Source organism: Triturus cristatus, chromosome 4_2 (assembly GCF_964204655.1).
Source record: "Triturus cristatus chromosome 4_2, aTriCri1.1, whole genome shotgun sequence".
Taxonomy (NCBI): domain Eukaryota; kingdom Metazoa; phylum Chordata; class Amphibia; order Caudata; family Salamandridae; genus Triturus; species Triturus cristatus.
Window position 1 is genome coordinate 164,199,336 of NC_140586.1, and position 19,592 is coordinate 164,218,927.

General features: G+C 48.4%; 1 protein-coding gene across 3 annotated transcripts in view; it reads left to right on the forward strand.

Annotated features, from left to right (window-relative positions):
• The first annotated feature begins 18,229 nt into the window (after positions 1-18,229).
• The window catches only part of PTGES3 (prostaglandin E synthase 3), a 217,638-nt gene continuing 216,275 nt past the window's right edge, over positions 18,230-19,592 (forward strand). The window contains exon 1 of one of the 3 annotated variants that reach the window (XM_085600959.1): positions 18,230-18,486. In XM_085600959.1, the coding sequence (XP_085457085.1) occupies positions 18,485-18,486 (2 nt within the window). In that variant the 5' untranslated portion in view covers positions 18,230-18,484. The remainder of the gene's footprint in view (positions 18,487-19,592) is intronic. The other 2 variants (XM_085600960.1, XM_085600961.1) reach the window with 2 other exon arrangements.

A 19,592-nucleotide genomic window follows, 5' to 3' on the forward strand; every position in this document is an offset into this window, starting at 1 on the left:
TATTTGTTTTCTAGCTAGTAAAATTTGTGAGAAGGATATGCAGATTAAACGATCTTTCTAATAGCAATTTACGCTGTCCTGGAGGCCTCCATTCAGTCCAGGTTCACTTTGCAACCCATAAGCCAAATCTCGGATTGTAGCTCTAGTGGGCAAGTATTTTCTTAAATAGGCCTCTCTAAATACCTTGATCGACTGTTCATCATAGTTTCAGTCAAATTTAGGTAGGCTTCAAGCAAGAACTCCCACTGACCACCTCTTTGAGTGTAACAACTACTCTATTAAGAACTAAATAAAATTGCAGTTAACCATAAATTTGAAGTGGCTGTAATTGTTCTTTTTGTAAGTAGAAGGATGACAGCAATATATGTGCATGTGTGTTAATGCTGTTTGAATTTGTATTTATGGTTCAATAATATAAAAACCTCTCCTATTAGGGTGAGCGCTCTAAGGAAATGAAAGCTTGGACTGCACTTCTGACAGTGGTTCCAGTATAAAAGCGCATACACATGTTTGCAAAGCTTAACAATGGGAATACATACAATGCTCTCTAATTTCATGCAAATATGGAGAGAGGATGTGGCCTTTACGGGTAGAGCGGTCGACCTCGATGCTGGGGAACTTAATCTCCCCATGCCCAACAAAAAATGAATGTGTCTGTCTGTAACGCAACTGGTGCTCATGTAAAGCGCTCTGATACCTTTGGGTCAAGTTTGCGCTATATAAAACTCCGCCGAAAAAAAACAAAAGAAAAGGATATACCGTTAGAGTAGTGATCAAATCACATGGAGGACTACAAACACTGGTCAACATAGGTGCTACTATAGTATAAGGTACAAATAAGAAAGTGCCCTCTTTTTGCATGGTTGCCCCCACTTTCTGCTTAACTGCGGATTGCTTAAACAGGTACCCAGGGCTTATATTCTTTCCCTAAAATAGCATTAAGACAAAACCCAATTGCCATCTCTTTTGCCACAGGTCAGTCCTTTGTGAAAGGTACCATAGGTACCAAGAGCACTGTGGCCAGGGAAGGCCTCTAAGGGCTGCAGCAGCACTTATTGTGCCACCCTTAGAGACCCTGTGCCTCTGCACACACAGCTTTTGCAGGCTGCGTGTTTTGGTGCAGAACAAAGTGAAAAGTCAAGATGGCACCCATCCCTGCGTGCCATGCCTACAACCCACTGCCCTGGCATAGGTCAGCCACCCCTCTAGCTAGGTGCACTATACCAGTGGGGAGGGTACAGGTGCATGAGCCCTATACCCTTACAGTGTCTAAGCCAATTCTTAGACCTTGTAAGTGCAGTAATGTCATTAAGAGTATATGGTGCTGGGAGTTTGCCATTACGAACTCCACAGCCCCATAATGGCTTTACTGAAAACTGGGAAGTTTGGTATCAAACGTCTCAGCACATTAAACCCACACTGATGCCAGTGTGCTTATTTAATGAAAATTGCACTCAGAGGGCATCTTAGAGATGCCCCCTGAAAAACGACCTAATACTAGTGTCCAGGCTGAGTGGCTACTCGCCAGCTGCCACCACCATACATGTTTCTGGACCCCTGGGCCAAGAGACTGCTGCTCTCAGGAGTCTGAAACAATGCACATCCTGGGAGGAGGTGCCAAGCCTCCTCCCCCCGGATGGGCAGGGTCCACGAAGGGGAAGCTGCATAGGCTTGCTGCCTTTGTGAGCTTCCCCAGGCCTTTGCTACTTCCAGCAAGTGAGGAAGGGAGGTGTGCTCACCTCTTCCAACCCCACCCCTCAGGTGGGGGAGGTGAGGTGAAGCACAACTCTCAGTCCATGCCATCTTGCAGATGGGGGGACCCAGCCAACCAGAGTGAGGCATATGCCATCTTCCCACTGGAGGTTGGACCCATTGGTCCCAACCTTTACTTACCTGTAACGCACCTAAATCTAGTATTTAGGTGCAACCCTGAACCTTGCCTCCTCAGACAAGAACTAACCAAGAAGGAAAGAAGTAGAAAGACCAAAGAAGCAGTGCTGAAACTAGGAAGAGGAGGACACCCAGTGACTTGGCCCCAGCCCTTCCGGGCCTGTCCCCACCTCGAATCTGCAACAGCCAAATCCTGGTGTGTCCTGCAGCTAGCAGCCTCAAGAACCTGAAGGACCTGCCTTGCCTTCCAAACTCAAGATTTTGTCTCCCGTGAGCACCGGATTTGCTCAACAACAGACTCTGGCTCCGGCCAAATCTGCGAGTCTGCACCACTCTGCACCCGGCGCCCACCGCCCCAGTTCAAGTGGCCCAACACCACGAGGAGGTCTCCCTGGTGATCCTGACCTGAGATCTGGTGCTCTCTGACCAGCCTCAAATCTCCAAGCGAAGCCTGCAGCCTCTTTCTGGAGGATCCCCCTGACCGCGACTGGAGCTGGTAAGAAAACCAGATGCCTAGAGATACCCCTGCACCCGACGCCCCACTGCCTTGGGTGGCCCAACCGTCGGTGTCCCAGCATCCCCAGGCATCCCAACTTACCTCTACAATCGGTGGTCACCTCCAGAAGATTTCGTCCCGAGCCTGCAGTCTTTGTTGCAACCAGAGAATCCTCATTGAAAACAACAGGACACCCGGCGCCAAAACAGCACTCTGCACCCAGCCGCCCCTGCGCCGCTGCGGGTGTACTTTGGGTGCTAACTCGGATCCCCCTTTGCCCTGAGCCTAACACCAGGAGCTTTGCTCCCACAAGCTGGTGGCCTGCTCGTGAGCAGCCATTAACCGCGGCCCCCTAGCCCCTATTTGATAACATTGGGCCTCAGCAATCTACACCCGGCCTCTCTAGTGCCGCTGAGGGTGTTTCAGGAGTGCATTCTTGACCCTGGGGGGGAACCCTGGTTCTAAGCCCAGAATACCAACTCCCACAACAAAGTATCTACCTGTTAACCGATAACCACATTTTCTCCATAAGAATACATTGACTGTTTTTCGATGAAAAGTGTTCTAAGTGTAGTGTTGGTTTTGTATGAGAACTTGAAAAACTGCAAATATTTAAAAACTGCTTACTTACCTTTTCTCTAGGAAATGTCCCAGTGTGATATCTAGGCATATCACTCCGAGTAGAAAAACTAATCCATAAAGTAATCTGTAAAGTAATCAAAAGTAATCTAACAGTAATTTCAACTGTATTCAGTGTTTATAAACCTGTAACAAAGTATTTTTCATTCAGCTTGCTTGTATTGTTTAACTTACCTTGAAAAGTACCATTTACACTTACCTGTGCCAGGCTTGCTTGGTTCTAGAAAATAAATATAACTAAATACATTTTTTTATACAAAGAAATTGATCTGAGTTCAGTCTTTGAGTGTGTGGCATCATTTGCTGCTTGAGTGTGTACAACAAATGCTTATCACTACCCTTTGATAAAGCCATACTGCTCGCCCACACTACCACAAATAGAGAGTAAGCTGTTATCTACTTTTACCTCTGTCTACCTTTGGGGTTCCATTGGACTCTGTGCACACTACACCTCATTTTGGTATAGTATATAGAGAGCCTGCTTCCTACATTGGTGGATCAGTAGTGGGATATACAACTTTGCATTTGTTGGACTGACTTGGGTCACCACCTGATCACACAATAGAACTCTTAAATTGTCTTTAGAATTTCGATTTTTGAATTTGACAAATTTTATCAAATTATTAAAAGTCTTGTTAGGGCCTTGGTTAAGTCCCGTTAGAATTTTAGAAAAATGAAAGCTAACTTTAGCTAGGGGTAAGAGGGGTTAGAAGTTTTTCTTTTACAATGTCTCTTAACATGAAACCAGCTGTTAGTGACGATAACAACAATGCCGTAGAGAACCAGGTTGAGGAGCTCGACTTAACCCCTTATCTCCACTCAGAATTTAGGGAGTTGAGGTCTCTATGCAAACTTAAAAATATTACCATGTGGTCCCAGCCTCTAAACGAAAACTCCAAGAGCTGTTGGCAGGGTACGCTACGGACCATCCTTGTGAGAGTGGTGAAGACCTCTCAGATGAAGAAGAGGGTGGGGATGAGGATAACTACCCCCCGACCCCCAGTTCATAGGGAGAGAAGGGCCCCAGTGCCCCTCAATCCAAGAATACAACTCGCAGTACTTAGGTCCCACGCAGGTGGGTCTGGTGCTTCCGAGGACATTGAGGACAGACTCAAGGAAGAGACCAACCTTTTAGTAAAATTGACAAAAAGATTAGATCTAGAGACCACACTCCTGGCTCTGGAAAAAGAACGAGCAGAGATGGGCTTAGCTCCCATCAATGGTGGCAGCAATATACCAAATAGGGACAGAGAGCAATCTTATGATCCCAAAATCGCCAAAGGGATTGTCCCCAAATATGAGGAAGGTGATGACATCACCAAATGTTTCACAGCTTTTGAGAGCACTTGTAAAATGAGAAAAGTGAATAAGTCACACTGGGGGGCACGCCTTTGGGAACTGTTCACTGGTAACTGCAGGGACAGACTCCTGACCCTTACAGGGGCAGATACTGGGTCTTATGACCTCATGAAGAATATGTTGATTGAGGGCTTTGGACTCACAAGTGAGGAATATAGAATTCGATTCAGGAGGGCTCACAAAACCCAAAATCAGTCCTGGATTAACTTTCTTGACTACTCAGTTAAGACACTAGATGGTTGGTTAACTGGAAATAATGTGCATGATTTCAATGGACTTTACAATTTGTTTATGAAAGAACATATTTTAAGTAATTATACTAATGAAAAGGTACATCAACATTTGGTAGACCTAGGTCTAATTTCTCTACAAGATTGGCAAAGAAGGCAGACCACTGGGTCAAGACAAGGGTAACAAAAACAGCCACTAGGGGTGACCAAGAGAAAGGGGTTACAAAACCTCATCAGGGGGAAGGGAGTGAGAATCCCAAAGATAAAAAGCCTGAGTCTTCAAAAGGGCCCCAAACACCTGCACAGGGGGGTGGGTCCCCAAACTCTTCCCAGTCCAGTGATAGATACAAAGGGAAGAACTTTGATCCCCTAAAGGCCAGGTATCACAACTGTAAGAAGTTTGGACAGTTAACTGGAGCTGCTACTTATCCTAACAAGAAGACCCCTAGTTCTCCTACAGCTACTACTGTTGTAGTCAGTCACCAGGTGGGATCAACAGTGTGCACAGAGCAAATCAGGGATCACACTGAAGCAGTTCCAGTCACAGAGGGTGAAGTTGAGTTTGGCACTTTAGTTGTGTGACCACCCAACTCTAAGAAGTATTTGCAATACCCCTGGATCAATTAGGCTAGTATAGAGGCCATGAGGAATACAGATGCCAGTGTCACTATGGTGAGAGATACACTGGTTTCCCCAGAGCACTACCTAATTGGGAAAACGTACCCAGTCACCAACGCTGCAGTGTTACTACTAACCATGCCATGGCTATGGTGACATTAGATTGGGGGGAGTTACTGGCCTGAAACAGGTAGTGGTCTCTTCAAAGCTTCCAGCTGCCTGTCTGCTTGGTAATGACCTGGAATCTCAGCATTGACTGAGGTAGCATTAAAAACCCATGAAGCAATGCTGCACATCCCTGAGATTGGGTGTGTCAAGACTAGAGCACAGAGACGAAAGCAGGGTGAAAAAGACATGCTGGAGCCTGAAAAAATGGCCCAACCTTCCAAGAGGAAAGGTAAGAAGACTGGGAAACCAGCATCTGAACAGCCACAAACTCAGGACCCCTCTCCTCAGGGAGAGGACTTGGAAGCCCCAGAGGGTACTGAGGTTGAGCTCTTAGACCCAGGGGGACCCACAAGGGAAGAGCTGTGCCTTTGACAGCAGACCTGTCCAAGTCTTGAGAGTCTCAGAAAGTAAAGGAGTTTGTCAGCTCCTATGTCACCTGTCAAGCCAGTGGCAAAACAGATGGACACCCAAAGGCCCCCTTAATCCCACTACCAGTGGTTGGGGTCTCCTTTGAAAGGGTAGGTGTGGACATACTGGGTCAACTCGAACCTCCCACAGCACCAGGAAACAAATTTATACTGGTGGTAGTGGATCAGGCAACTAGGTATCCTGAAGCAATTCCCCTTACGAGTACTACAGCTCCTGCAGTAGCCAAGGCCCTCATTGGTGTCTTCACCAGGGTAGGGTTTCCTAAGGAAGGGGTTTCAGACAGAGGGTCAAACTTCATGTCTGCTTACCTAAAACGTATGTGGAAAATGTGTGGAGTGCAGTACAAGTTTACTACACCCTATCACCCACAAACCAATGGTCTTGTTGAGAGGTTTAACAAGTCATTGAAAGGCTTGATTATGGGGTCCCTGAAAAGATCAAAAGGAGATGGGATATTTTATTATCATGCTTGCATTTTGCCTAGACAGGTGGCTCAGAAGGGAGTAGGGTTTCCCCCTTTGAACTTCTGTTTGGCCATCCTGTTAGGGAACCACTCTGTCTTGTAAAAGAGGGTTGGGAGAATCCTCTACAAGAACTCAAACAAGATATTGTGGACTATGTACTAGGCCTAAGGTCCAGAATGGCAGAGTACATGGAAAAAGCTTCCAAAAATACCGAGGCCAGCCATGAGCTCCAGGAGCACTGGTATGACCAAAAAGCTGCACTGGCGGAGTTCCAACCAGGACAAAAGGTGTGTGTCTTGGAGCCAGTGGCACCAAGGGCTCTCTGGGACAAACGTAGTGGCCCTTACCCCATCTTAGAAAAGAAAAGTGAGGTCACCTACTTGGTTGACCTGGGCACAAGTAGGACCCCCAAAAGGGTGATCCATGTGAACCGCCTTAAGCTTTTCCATGACAAGGCTGACATCACCATGCTGCTGGTGACTGATGAGGATCAGGAGATAGAGTGAACCTCTCCCTAACCTCCTTTTACAGCCCCAAAGATGGGTCAGTGGATGGACTTGTCTACTCAGACACCCTCTATGCCCAACAGCAGGCTAATTGCAAGCAAGTCTTGCCACACTATGCTACGCTCTTTTCCTTGAACACTGGTTAGACAAATTGGTGTACCCATGATGTGGACACTGGGTACGGTGTACCTGTGAAGAACAAAATCTATCGACAGTCTGATCAAGTCAAATAAAACATCAGAGCTGAAGTCAGCAAGATGCTGGAGTTAGGGGTTATTGAACCCTCTGAGAGCCCCTTGGCCAGCCCAGTGGTTCTAGTCCCCAAACCTCATCCACAGGGTGGAAAGAGAGAATTTAGGTTGTGTGTGAACTATGAAGGGCTCAACTCTGTCACCAAGACAGATGCTCACCCTGTCCCAAGAGCTGATCAATTGATAGATAAATTGGGTGCAGACAAATTTCTAAACACCTTTGACTTAACTGCAGGGTACTGGCAGATTGGCACAGCACCAGGAGCAACATAAAAGACAGCATTCTTCACACCTGATGGGCATTATCAGTTTACTGTTATGCCTTTTGGTTTAAAGAATGCCCCTGCCACCTTCCAAAGGTTGGTGAATCAAGTCCTTGCTGGATTGGAAGCCTTTAATGCAGCATATCTAGATGATATTGCTGTCTTCAGCTCCACCTGGCAGGATCACCTGATCCACCTGGGGAAGTATTTAAAAGCCCTGCAAACTGCAGGCCTAACTATCAAGGCATCCAAATGCCAGATAGGGCATGGAACAGTGGTATACTTGGGCCACCTTGTTGGTGGAGGCCAAGTGCAACCCTTACAGTCCAAGATCCAGGCCATCCTGGACTGGGTAGCTCCAACAACCCAAACACAAGTCAGGGCATTCCTTTGCTTGACTGGGTACTACAGGAGGTTTTTTGAAGGGGTATGGGTCCATTGTGACTCCGCTCACAGAACTGACCACCATGAAGATGCCCAAAAAGGTAAACTGGACAGTTAGCTGTCAAAAGGCTTTTGATACCCTGAAAGAGGCAATGTGCTCAGCACCAATTCTCAAAGCTCCAGACTATACCAAGCAGTTCATAGTGCAGACTAATGCCTCCGAGCGAGGGATAGGAGCGGTCCTATCCCAGACCAATGATGAAGGCCAAGACCAACCTGTTGCTTTTATAACCAGGAGGTTACTCCCCAGGAATCAGCGTTGGAGTGCCATTGAGAGGGAGGCCTTTGCTGTGGTTTGGTCCCTGAAGAAGCTGAGACCATACTTGTTTGGTACCCACTTCCTAGTTCAAACTGACCACAGATCTCGCAAATGGCTAATGCAAATGAAAGGTGAAAATCCTAAACTTTCGAGGTGGTCCATTTCCCTACAGGGAATGGACCTTATAGTGGAACATAGACCTAGGACTGCCCATGCCAATGCAGATGGACTTTCCAGGTTCTTCCACTTGGACAATGATGACTCTCTAGGGAAAGGTTGGTCTCATCCTCTTTCGTTTGGGGGGAGTTGAGTAAGAAAGTGCCCTCTTCTTGCATGGTTGGCCCCACTTTTTGCTAAACTACTGATGTACTTTGACTGAGTGTACCCTGGGTTCCTTCCAAACAGGTACCCAGGGCCTATATTCTTTCCCTCATACTGCATTAAGACAAAACCCAATTGCCACTCTTTGGCCACAGGTCAGTCCTTTGTAAATGGTACCACAGGTAATAAGGACACTGTGGCCAAGGAAGGCCTCTAAGGGCTGCAGCACTTATTGTGCCCCCTTAGAGGCCCTGTACCTTTACACACACAGCCTTTGCAGGCTGCATTTTTGGAGCCGAACAAAGTGAAGAGTTGACATGGCATGCATCCCTGGTTGCCATGCCTACACTCCACTGCCCTGGCATAGGTCAGCCACCCCTCTAGCTGGGTGCACTATAGCAGTGGTGAGGGACATGTGCATGAGCCCTGTACCCCTACAGTGTCTAAGCCAATTCTTAGACATTGTAAATGTAGTAATGCCAGTAAGAGTATATGGTGCTGGGAGCTTGTCATTACGAACTTGACACACCTCTTAATGGCTTTCTGAAAACTGTGAAGTTTGGTATCAAACTTCTCAGCACATTACACCCACACTGATGCCAGTGTGCTGATTTAATGAAAAATGCACTCAGAGGGCATCTTAGAGATGCCCCCTGAAAAATCGACCTAATATTAGTGTCCAGGCTGAGTGGCTGCTCGCCAGCTGCCACCACCAGACATGTTTCTGGACCCCTGGGTCGAGAGCCTGCTGCTCTCAGGGGTCTGAAACAATGCACATCCTGGGCCGAGTTGCCAAGCCTCCTCCCCTGGGATGGGCAGGGTCCACGAAGGGGAAGCTTCAAAGGCTTGCCGCCTTTGTGAGCTTCCCCAGGCCTTTGCTGCTTCCAGCAACTGTCCTCCACCAGTTCTGACCCCCACTTTGGGTGGGAGAATCGGCGGGAAAGCCAAGTGAGAAAGGGGTGTGAGCTCACCTCTGCCAACCCCACCACTCAGGTGGGGGAGGCGAGGTGAAGCACAACTCCTTGTCCATGCCATCTTGCAGATGGGGGGCACACCCAACCAGAGTGAGGCATATGCGCCCCTCCCACTGGAGGGTGGCATAATAGGGGTGTAGACACCCCAAGGAAGGAACCTATTGTTCCAAACCTTTACATACCTGTAACACCCCTAAATCTAGTATTTAGGAGCAACCCTGAACCTTGCCTCCTCAGGCAAGAACCAACCAAGAAGAAAAGAAGTAGAAGGACCAAGGAAGCAGTGCTGAAACTTTAAGACGAGGACACCCACTGACTTGGCCCCAGCCCTTCCGGCCTGTCCCCACCTCGAACCTGCAACAGCAACATCTTGGTGTGCCCTGAAGCCAGCAGCCTCAAGAACCTGAAGGACCTGCCCTGCCTTCCAAACTCAAGACTTTGTCTCCAGTGAGCACCGGATTTGCTCAACAACAAACTCTGCCTCCGGCCAAATCCGCAAGTCTGCACCACTCTGCACCCGACGCCCACGGCCCGAGTGGCCACCACCATGAGGAGGACTCCCCGGCGAGCTGAGATCTGGTGATCTTTAACCGGCCTCATATCTCCAAGTGAAGCCCGCAGCTTCTTTCTGGAGGATCCCCGCGACCGGAGCTGGTAAAAAAATCCGACGCCTAAAGACACGCCGACGCCTCATGGCCTTGGGTGGCCCAACCGACGGTGTCCCTGCATCCACAGGCATCCCAACTTACCTCTCCAACTGGTGGCTGCCTCCAGAAGATCTTTGTCGCCGAGCCTGCAGTCGTGTTGCAACTGGAGAATCCCCATTTAAAACAACAGGGCAACCGATGCCAAAACAGCACCCTGCAACCAGTCACCCCTGCACCGCTGCAGGTGTACTTTGGGTGCTAACGTGGATCCCCCTTTGCCATGAGCCTAACACCAGGAGCTTTGCTCCCACAAACTTGTGGCTTGCTCGTGAGCAGCCACCAACCGGAGGCCCCCTGTCCCCCATTGGATAACATTGGGCCTCAGCATTCTGCACCAAGCCGCCATAGTGCCGCTGAGGGTGTTTCAGGAGTGCATTCTTGACCCTGGGGAACCCTGGTTCTAACCCCAGAATACCAACTCCCACAACCAAGTACTTACCTGTTAACCGATAACCACATTTTCTCCATAGGAATACATTGACTGTTTTCCTTGAAAAGTGTTCGGAAGTGTGGAGTTGGTTTTGTATGAGAACTTGAAAAACTGCAAATATCTAAAAACTGCTTTACTTAACATTTCTCTGGGAAATGTCCCAGTGTGATATCTAGGCATATCACACTGAGAAGAAAAAGTCAATCAATCAATCAAAGACATTTATAGAGCGCACTACTCACCCGTAGGGTCTCAAGGCGCTGGGGGGAGGGGGGTGCCGCTACTGCTCGAACAGCCAGGTCTTCAGCTTCTTCCTGAAGGAGAGGTGGTCTTGGGTCAGGCGCAGGTCGGTCGGGAGGGAGTTCCAGGTCTTGGCGGCCAGGTAGGAGAAGGACCTTCCTCCTGTAGTCGCTCTTCGGATGCGGGGGACGGCGGCGAGGGCGTGGTTGGCTGATCGGAGGTGGCATTTGGGAGCGTAGAAGTTGATTCGGTTGTTGAGGTAGCTCGGGCCTTGGTCGTGTAGGGCTTTGTGTGCGTGGGTGAGGAGGCGGAAGGTGATTCTTTTGTTGACGGGGAGCCAGTGTAGGTCTCTCAGATGTCCGGAGATGTGGCTGGTTCGTGGGATGTCGAGGATGAGTCTGGCTGAGGCGTTCTGGATCCGCTGGAGTCTCTTCTGGAGCTTGGCGGTGGTACCGGCGTAGAGGGCGTTGCCGTAGTCCAGTCGGCTAGTGACGAGGGCCTGGGTGACGGTCTTCCTGGTCTCGGTGGGGATCCACCAGAAGATCTTCCGTAGCATGCGTAGGATGTTGAAGCACGCCGAGGAGACGTTGTTGACTTGCCTGGTCATGGAGAGGGAGGAGTCCAGGATGAAGCCCAGGTTGCGTGCGTGGTCTGTCGGTTTGGGTGCGGTGCCCAGGGCGGGAGGCCACCAGGAGTCGTCCCAGGCGGAGGGTGAAGAGCCCAGGATGAGGACCTCCGTCTTGTCTGAGTTCAGTTTCAGGCGGCTGGTCGTCATCCACTCGGCTACCTCTTTCATCCCTTCGTGCAGGTTGGCTCTGGCGGCGGCGGGGTCGTCGGTCAGGGAGAGGATCAGCTGGGTGTCGTCCGCGTAGGAGATTATGCTGAGGTTGTGTTGGCGTGCGATGGCCGCGAGGGGGCTCATGTAGACGTTGAAGAGGGTGGGGCTCAGCGAGGATCCTTGAGGGACGCCGCAGATGACTTCGGTGGCCTCTGACTTGTACGGTGGTAGGCGGACTCTCTGTGTTCTTCCGTCGAGGAAGGAGATGATCCATTCCAGAGCCTTCTCCTGGATTCCGACGTTGCTGAGGCGCTGTACTAGGGTGCGGTGGCAGACAGTGTCGAATGCCGCGGAGAGGTCTAGGAGGATGAGGGCCGCTGTTTCTCCATTGTCCATCAGGGCTCGGATGTCATCGGTGGCGGCGATGAGGGCGGTCTCGGTGCTGTGGTTGGCTCGGAAGCCAGACTGTGAGGGGTCGAGGGATCCATTCGTCTCAAGGAAGGCGGCCAGCTGCTTGTTGACGGTCTTCTCGATGACTTTGGCTGGAAACGGGAGGAGCGAGATGGGGCGGTAATTCTTGAGTTCGGTGGGGTCCGCTGTGGGTTTCTTGAGTAGAGCGCTGAGTTCGGCGTGCTTCCAGCTCTCAGGGAAGGTGGCGGTGTCGAAGGATGTGTTGATGATGTCTCGCAGGTGGGGTGCGATGACAGCGTTGGCCTTGTTGAAGACGTGGTGAGGGCAGGGGTCGGTCGGCGATCCGGAGTGGATGGAGTTCATCGTGCGGATGGTGTCTTCGGTGCTGATCGGAGTCCAGGCGTGGAGGGTGGTGGTGGGGGGTGGTTGTTCGGTCGTGGTGTGCGTTGGTTGGTTGTTGAAGCTGTTGTGTATGTCCGCGATCTTGTTGTGGAAGTATGAGGCGAGGGAGTTGCAGAGGTCTTGCGATGGGGTGATGTCGTTGTTTCCTGCGCTGGGGTTGGATAGCTCTTTCACGATGTTGAAGAGTTCCTTGCAGTTGTGTGCGTTGTTGTCCAGCCGGTCCTTGAATGCAGTTTTCTTGGCGGCGCGGATCAGCTGGTGGTGCTTCCGGGTGGCAAGCTTGAAGGTGGTCCTGTTGTCCGGTGTTGGTTCCCTTCTCCAGACTTTCTCGAGGGCTCGGCAGTTCTTCTTGGAGCTCTTGAGTTCGTCGGTGAACCATGGGGCTTTCTTGCTGCCGGGTCTGCTGGGCGGGGTCCTCAGCGGGGCGAGCTCGTCCGCGCAGTTGCTGATCCACTTCGTGAGGTTGTCGGCGGCCTGGCTGGGGTTCGCTGAGCTGGCAGGAGGGTGCTGGCTCAGGGAGCTGGCGAGCTGGTCGGCTGTGATCTTGTTCCAGCTTCTGCGGGCAGCCTGTTGCTGGTGGTGGTGGGTCGTCGTTCTTTTGAAGGTGAAGTGGACGCAGCTGTGGTCCGTCCATTGAAGCTCTGTGGCGTGGCTGAAGTCGATGTCTGTGCTGGATGAGAAGACTGCGTTGAGTGTGTGTCCGGCGAGGTGGGTGGGGGTGGACACCAGCTGCTTGAGTCCAAGATTGGCGAGGTTGTCGAGCAGGGTGCTGGTGTTGCGGTCGTTGTTGTTCTCCAGGTGGAAGTTGAGGTCCCCCAGGAGGATGTAGTCAGCGGAGGGGAGGGCATGCGGGCTGACGAAGTCGGCGATGTCCTCGCTGAATTGGGTGCGTGGTCCCGGAGGTCGGTAGATCAGGGTGCCTCTGAGGGTGGTCTTCGGGTCGGTGTGGATTTGGAAATGCAGGTGTTCGGCGGTGGTCAGGGTGTTGTCGGTGCTGGTCGTGAGACGGATGGTGTTCCTGTGGATGATGGCGATGCCTCCTCCCATCTGGTTGGCGGTGCGATCCCTCCGGGTGATCTTGTAGCCCTCTGGGATGGCGATGGCGGGAGCTGAAGAGGCGTTCATCCAGGTCTCCATGAGGAAGGCAACGTCTGGAGCTGTGGTGTCGAGGAGGTTCCAGAGTTCAATGGCGTGTCTGTGGACGGAGCGGGTGTTGAGCAGGATGCACTTGAGGTGGGTGCTGCTGGTGTTCGACTTGGCGGGTGCTGGTGCGAGGCAGGTCCGGATGCAGGTGAACTTGCAGGCGTGGCAGCTGAAGGGTCCGTGGGTGCGTCGTGGTGTGGCTCGGTAGCATCCTGGGGATCGGCCGGTGTTGAGTGCGATGAGGGTGGCGGCGGTGTACGTCAGGCGGGTTGGCCGGGGTCCTCGTGGGCCAGGGGTCCTGGCACTGGGCGCGGTCCAGGCGCGGACGGGCGCAGACGGGCTTACCTTTGGCGCGCCTTCGGCGCACAATCGGCGCGCCCGCTGCGCGTTCGCACGGTCGCCATATATGGCGAAGTGCGCGGGGGGCGGAGCAGCTGGGAGGCGGGAGCGGGGAGGGTACAGAAGGGAAAAAGGGGCGGGGTTAGCGGCGGTGGCGGGGAGCGGGGAGGGAAGGCGAAGGCTAGTCGCAGGCAGAAAAACACGAGATACAGAAGGCAAAAATACAACTATACAAACAATTCTAAGCAATCAGACAGCAGGGGCATAGGGATTAGAAAAACACGAGAGCCAGAAGGCAAAAATACAACTATACAAACAATTCTAAGCAATCAGACAGCAGGGGCACAGGGAGAGAAGCGGACCACGCCGCTCGAAGGAGGGGGCGTGGCCACGCGGCGGCAGCCGGGCAACGAGGCACAAATGCGGGGAGGCACACGCAGCAGCTGGTGGCCGTGCGGCGCGGGGGTGTCCTAGAACTAAAGGAATCTGTAAAGTAACCAAATGTAATCTAACAGTAATTTCAACTGTATTCAAAGTGTTTACAAACCTGTAACAAAGTCATTTTCATTCAGCTTGCTTGTATTGTTCAACTTGCCTTGAAAAGTACCATTTACACTTACCTGTGCCAGGCTTGCTTGGTTCTAGAAAATAAATATAACTAAATGTTATTTTTTTATACAAACAAATTGGTCTGAGTTGTCTTTGAGTGTGTGACATCATTTGTTGCCTGCGTGTGTACAACAAATGCTTAACACAACCCTCTGATAAAGCCTTACTGCTCGCTCACACTACCACAAATAAAGAGTAAGGAGCTATCTACTTTTACCTCTGTCTACCTTTGGGGGTTCCACTGGACGCTGTGCACACTATACCTCATTTTGGTATAGTATATACAGAGCCAGCTTCCTACAGTAAAATATTTACAACTTAATATATCTAAAATGGTTTTAATGGAACGGTTTTCCTCCTTGGGAGAAAATAAAGGCTCAAAGTGATTTTCCCTTGGTTAAATAGAATATTGAATCTGTTTTATACAAATCAAAGATTGTTAGAATATGAATTTTATAGCCTCACAAATTGGGTTCAATGTTTGAAATCAGAATGAACTATATGATAAGAGGCGCACAGAGAAAATGAGTAAGCATGATGATAATTTCAAACTTGGAAATGAAATAATGTAATATAAGAGAAACAGTTAACTAAAACAGAATTTTGTGCAGAAAGGATTTTTTGGTAAAATTGATTTTAATAAGTATGTATTATCTGTATCCTGCAGCCCTGAAGAAGTCTCTTTCACAAGATGAAACCCATTGGCTACCCTGGAAGAAAAGTTTTTATAAAAAAGAATAAGAAGATTTTAATAAAGGAACCCCCTTTAGAAAAACATGGATGGAGTCTGCACACTATGTTAATTAGAATAATATGTAATTGACGTACATTGTTTATTATAATGGATGGTGTGTGCTGATCACCCTTATATAATGGCCAAAGACCATGCTGATTCGAAGGACTTTGAGACAATCATCAATCATCATCATGAGGAGCTCTGTGTATTTGTTTGACTGAAATGTCTGATATTCTTTGACATACCTATAATCTTCTGCCATGATTCCTAGCTTACAAGCTTCCAGGAGATTAAAGAAATCTAAACTTGGAGGTTGTTAATCATCTTAACTATTCACCACTGAATTCCAGGGGATCAGTAACTAACTAGCTCAAAACTCAGATTGAGCAAAAGGATGATTATTAATTCCAATAATTCCTACACAGCTTGCTCAGGAGACTGTTCGACTCAGGGAGTGCGCCGGCTGATTCAAACTTATTTAAGAGAGCCACCATGCTTTAACCAAAATCATTAAAAAAGGGACTAATCTAGTGAGTGACATTCTTGGCCCAGAGGGAAGCCACATGCCAGGATAGGTCTGTTGTTCTGGCTGGATGATGTGCAGCACGTATCCCTCTGAGAAAATCATGCAATGCAGCTCAGCGGACGGGCAGGAGGGAGGCCGGCAGGGACTAACAGAAGAGTGCTGTGGGCTTCTCTTCAGACACTAACAATCATGCCGAATTCAACATAAGAACAATGCAACCAATGTAACGCCATTACACAGAGAAATCCTATAATATTTCCAACAGTAATTAACACAGTCTCAGCAGCTAGGCTGGGAGAACAGTCAGGTTTCCCACACAATGTATCGCTTGATGAATGTGTGACTACAGACTGCCTTGTCTCCTCTCAGATCAGGAAACATGGTATCCTCTAAACTAGGGAAGCACTAATTATCTATACGGGAGGACTCATCTTGACATTACTAAGCTCACATTACACTTACTGATGTTAGGTAGGTCGGTTTGTTAGGGGTCCCTTGGCTCTGAAGAATGCTCTTTAACTGAATTGGATAAGAATAGAGCAGAAACATGTTAGCATAAAATATCTGGATTGGCCCATTAAGCCTGCACTCCATCCCATGATTGTTTTTAAACAGTAAAAGAGGTTCCATTAATAAAGTTGATTGCCTGCTTTTATCTATAAGTACTTTTAGTTCTCTGGATCTCTTTCTATCCAATAGAATTTTCTCTAAGAACTTCCTCCCTTTCTTCAAGGTTAAGTCGCCCCTGGGTGGTACCATCCAACCAAGCTGGTTAGGTTGTGTATGATGAATCATGCTACAGAAAGTGGGTGGGGCTTCCCCTTCCAATAAGATTGGCATCTTGTAAGGGCATCTCCTAGTACTGCAACTAGAGCTATTATCATAGCATAGACCAAAATAGGTCAGCCCCATCAAGCCACCCCACCTGTTTGTGTTGATTAACACAGTAAAACCTTTCAGAAATATAGGCAAGAATGTAAAGGAACATACTTATCTCAGCTGCTTTGAGCAGTGAAGAAAGAGGAGATTAAGTATTAAAAGTGTTTTACAGGACTATAAATGTTATGATTGGTTATTCGGAGACCATGTGTTTTGTAGTTTTGTTACACGTGTCCACTGGGTAATGTAGTTTTGGTGTGTATTGGCTGCTGAGTTGGAAGCAAGGAAAGACTATGCATAATCTGACCTTCTAGTCCCTAACTATTTAAAGGCCTTTCCAAGAGTTTCTCAAGGCCCAAGAGGGAATAATTTATTATCCAACTATATGGAGTTTGTTCTTGGCTTTCCTCACAATAATGTGTCCCACAAACTGTCACACATATTACAATAAAACGTCACTCATAGGCACAATGAAAACATGGAAATGTCACGGGTAAGCAGTTTCAGATGGGTTGGCAGCTACTGTTTAAGACCCAACCCCTCCTCTCTAAAACAGTATCAGAATGAGAAAATGTTCCTGAGCGGAAAGTTAGCTTTTCATCTTCTTGTTTTATTGTCTCCCTATGTAATGTGTAGGGGTCTCACAGCTAGACTGCCGACCTAGGAGTTAAAGTTGAAGTTCTTTATTAGCAACCTCGTACAGCTCAGGCAAAGAGATGAAGACACGTCCTCAGCTACACTCCAACTGAACGCCCCGTGTTCCACCCACCACATCCAGAAACACAGAACGACGAACACTCAGTACATATAATTCTATTAAAGAGATATCACTACAGAAACCAAGGTTCGAGCCTCGGGGTCGAGTCCATATCCTGTGATTCTGGGCAAAAATCACTTAACCTCCCTGTGCCTACCAAAAAAATCCTTGAGTAACGTGAGTGGTGCTCATGTAAAGCGCTCCAATACCTTCGGGTCGAGTTCGCGCTATATGACTCGGAAAAAATAAAAAATAAATTATAGGCACCACCCGTCTCAAAATGGCTTCCACACTACACTAGGCAAGACGTTGCCTGGGCAACCCTAGTTGACAGTTTGGTATTAAGGACAGCTCCCACAACACGCGCGCGTACTGTTTGTGCTGCCTCCACATAATGAGCAACCCATGGCGCGAACAGAGCGCCCGGCAAGCGGGCATATTCAAAGTGGACGCACCATAAAAGCAGGAGGGATGGGAGGTCGGAACGTGGAAGACGATGGAGTTTGCTAGAAAACGTGAACGTAACGGCTGTAAATTTCGCTGCGTCACCGTGCGTTGCAACAGCACAGAGGACGGACTACAGTGTCCGGCCATTAGCGCTTTGCATTTGTCAGCTATTATCAAGAAAATTATTTTGTAGCGTTATAAGAAAGGATGGGAAACAAACACCTGGAAGGAGCAGTTGTTTATTGATAAATTGACACCTGAAACGGCCACAACGTACGCCGCGTTATTACAAATGTAAATTCATAAAATAAAGTTGTTATTTTAATTGAGGCCACAACATCCTTGTTATATGTGATTATTAAAACTTAGAATATTGTATGCTGTTATCAGTTCACTATGTGTTTTCTTTTCATTTCCTTTTTTCCGCTGATGAGATATATATCACACCCATGTTTAAAAATGGCCAATCTGGTAGTGCATTGCTATATAGCATGCAGCCATTTTAGTCATTTACATGTCCTATTTCTATGTTTGTTTTTAGCCGGGCTCAGCGAGCGCGCGAGGTGGAGGTGATCGCGAGGAAGAAGCGGGCAGTGACAAACCGAGAGAGGCTATTACCTGTCTGATTTAGAGGAAGCAGTTCTTAGACACGACGCGAGACGTATCTGATAATCCATAGACCCTCTTGAGAATAAGACAGGCGCCGACGGGGAGGAGAGAGGCCTTCTAGATCCACGGGAAAAGGCCAAGGCCCGTGCCCAACCCGACCATGTGAGTCTGGGTGGTGAAAGGGGAGTCGGGGTTCGTGCTGTCCGTTTAATTTCCGAGAAGGGGGTGTTCGGATGCATCCCTCCTATGCCAGCACGGCCTTTCAGGACATAACCTCCTACACCTGAGAAGGCGTTATCTTTTGTTTATCCACACTAGGACGCATCCGTGGACTCTAGTCATAGCACATTTTAGCAGGTTCATGACATGACCCGAGAAGAGAATAGCCTAATATTCTGGATAGTTTTATAGTTGTATATTCCAAAATGTGTACCGTAGCATTTCATCGTTCACAAGGGGCTCCGTGACACCGAACATGCAGGCAGACAGAATAATTTGTGTGGGTGTTGCACGAGGTTGAATTTATTTACTGTCTTTTTTTCTCTATAAAGACTAGATGAAGGCCTACTTAATACTATCACGTGAAGACATGAAATCTTTAAGAGTAGTGTACATTTCTTTTCTTTTTTTTACCAGATCATAGTTTACTTTTGGAAGAATATTATTCTACATTTGTTGTTGTTACGGCTTTGCAATCGTACTTGTTTAATTTAATGTCCATGCATTACATTTTTAATCGTAAAGCCAACTTGATTCTGTTCTTTAATTGCACAGGAAAATCTTGTCAAAGATGATTGCTGTCTTGCACAGTTAACTTGGAATTTCTAGTAGGTGTGATATTCTGGCATAATGATCGGTTAAAGGAACTGACTGTCATGTTGCTCGTTTAAGAGGGGTTTCGTTCAGTTTACTTTTGGACCAGCGGATTGAAAAGGACAGGGAATTGTAATCTTTAGTTAAATGGGGGCGGGGTCAGAAGTGGCTAAAATGAAGAAGAAAAATGTATAATGTTAATATTTTGTTGGTCTTTAGGCTTCGCCTCCAGAGAAATCTATTGTTTTAAATTTAAACTTAAAGGGACTTAAATCCCGCCTCCTCTTTCCTGGCTTCTCATTGGTTTCTGTGCGTGCCACTTACCTTTCTTCCATTTTTGTTGGCTGTAGCATATTTCCCTGCATTTACCAATGCTTGTCCCTCGTCTGCTTCTCTTATCAGTTTCCTGCCACCCAAATACTGTTAACATCCACTGTGGTGGAACTATATTTTCA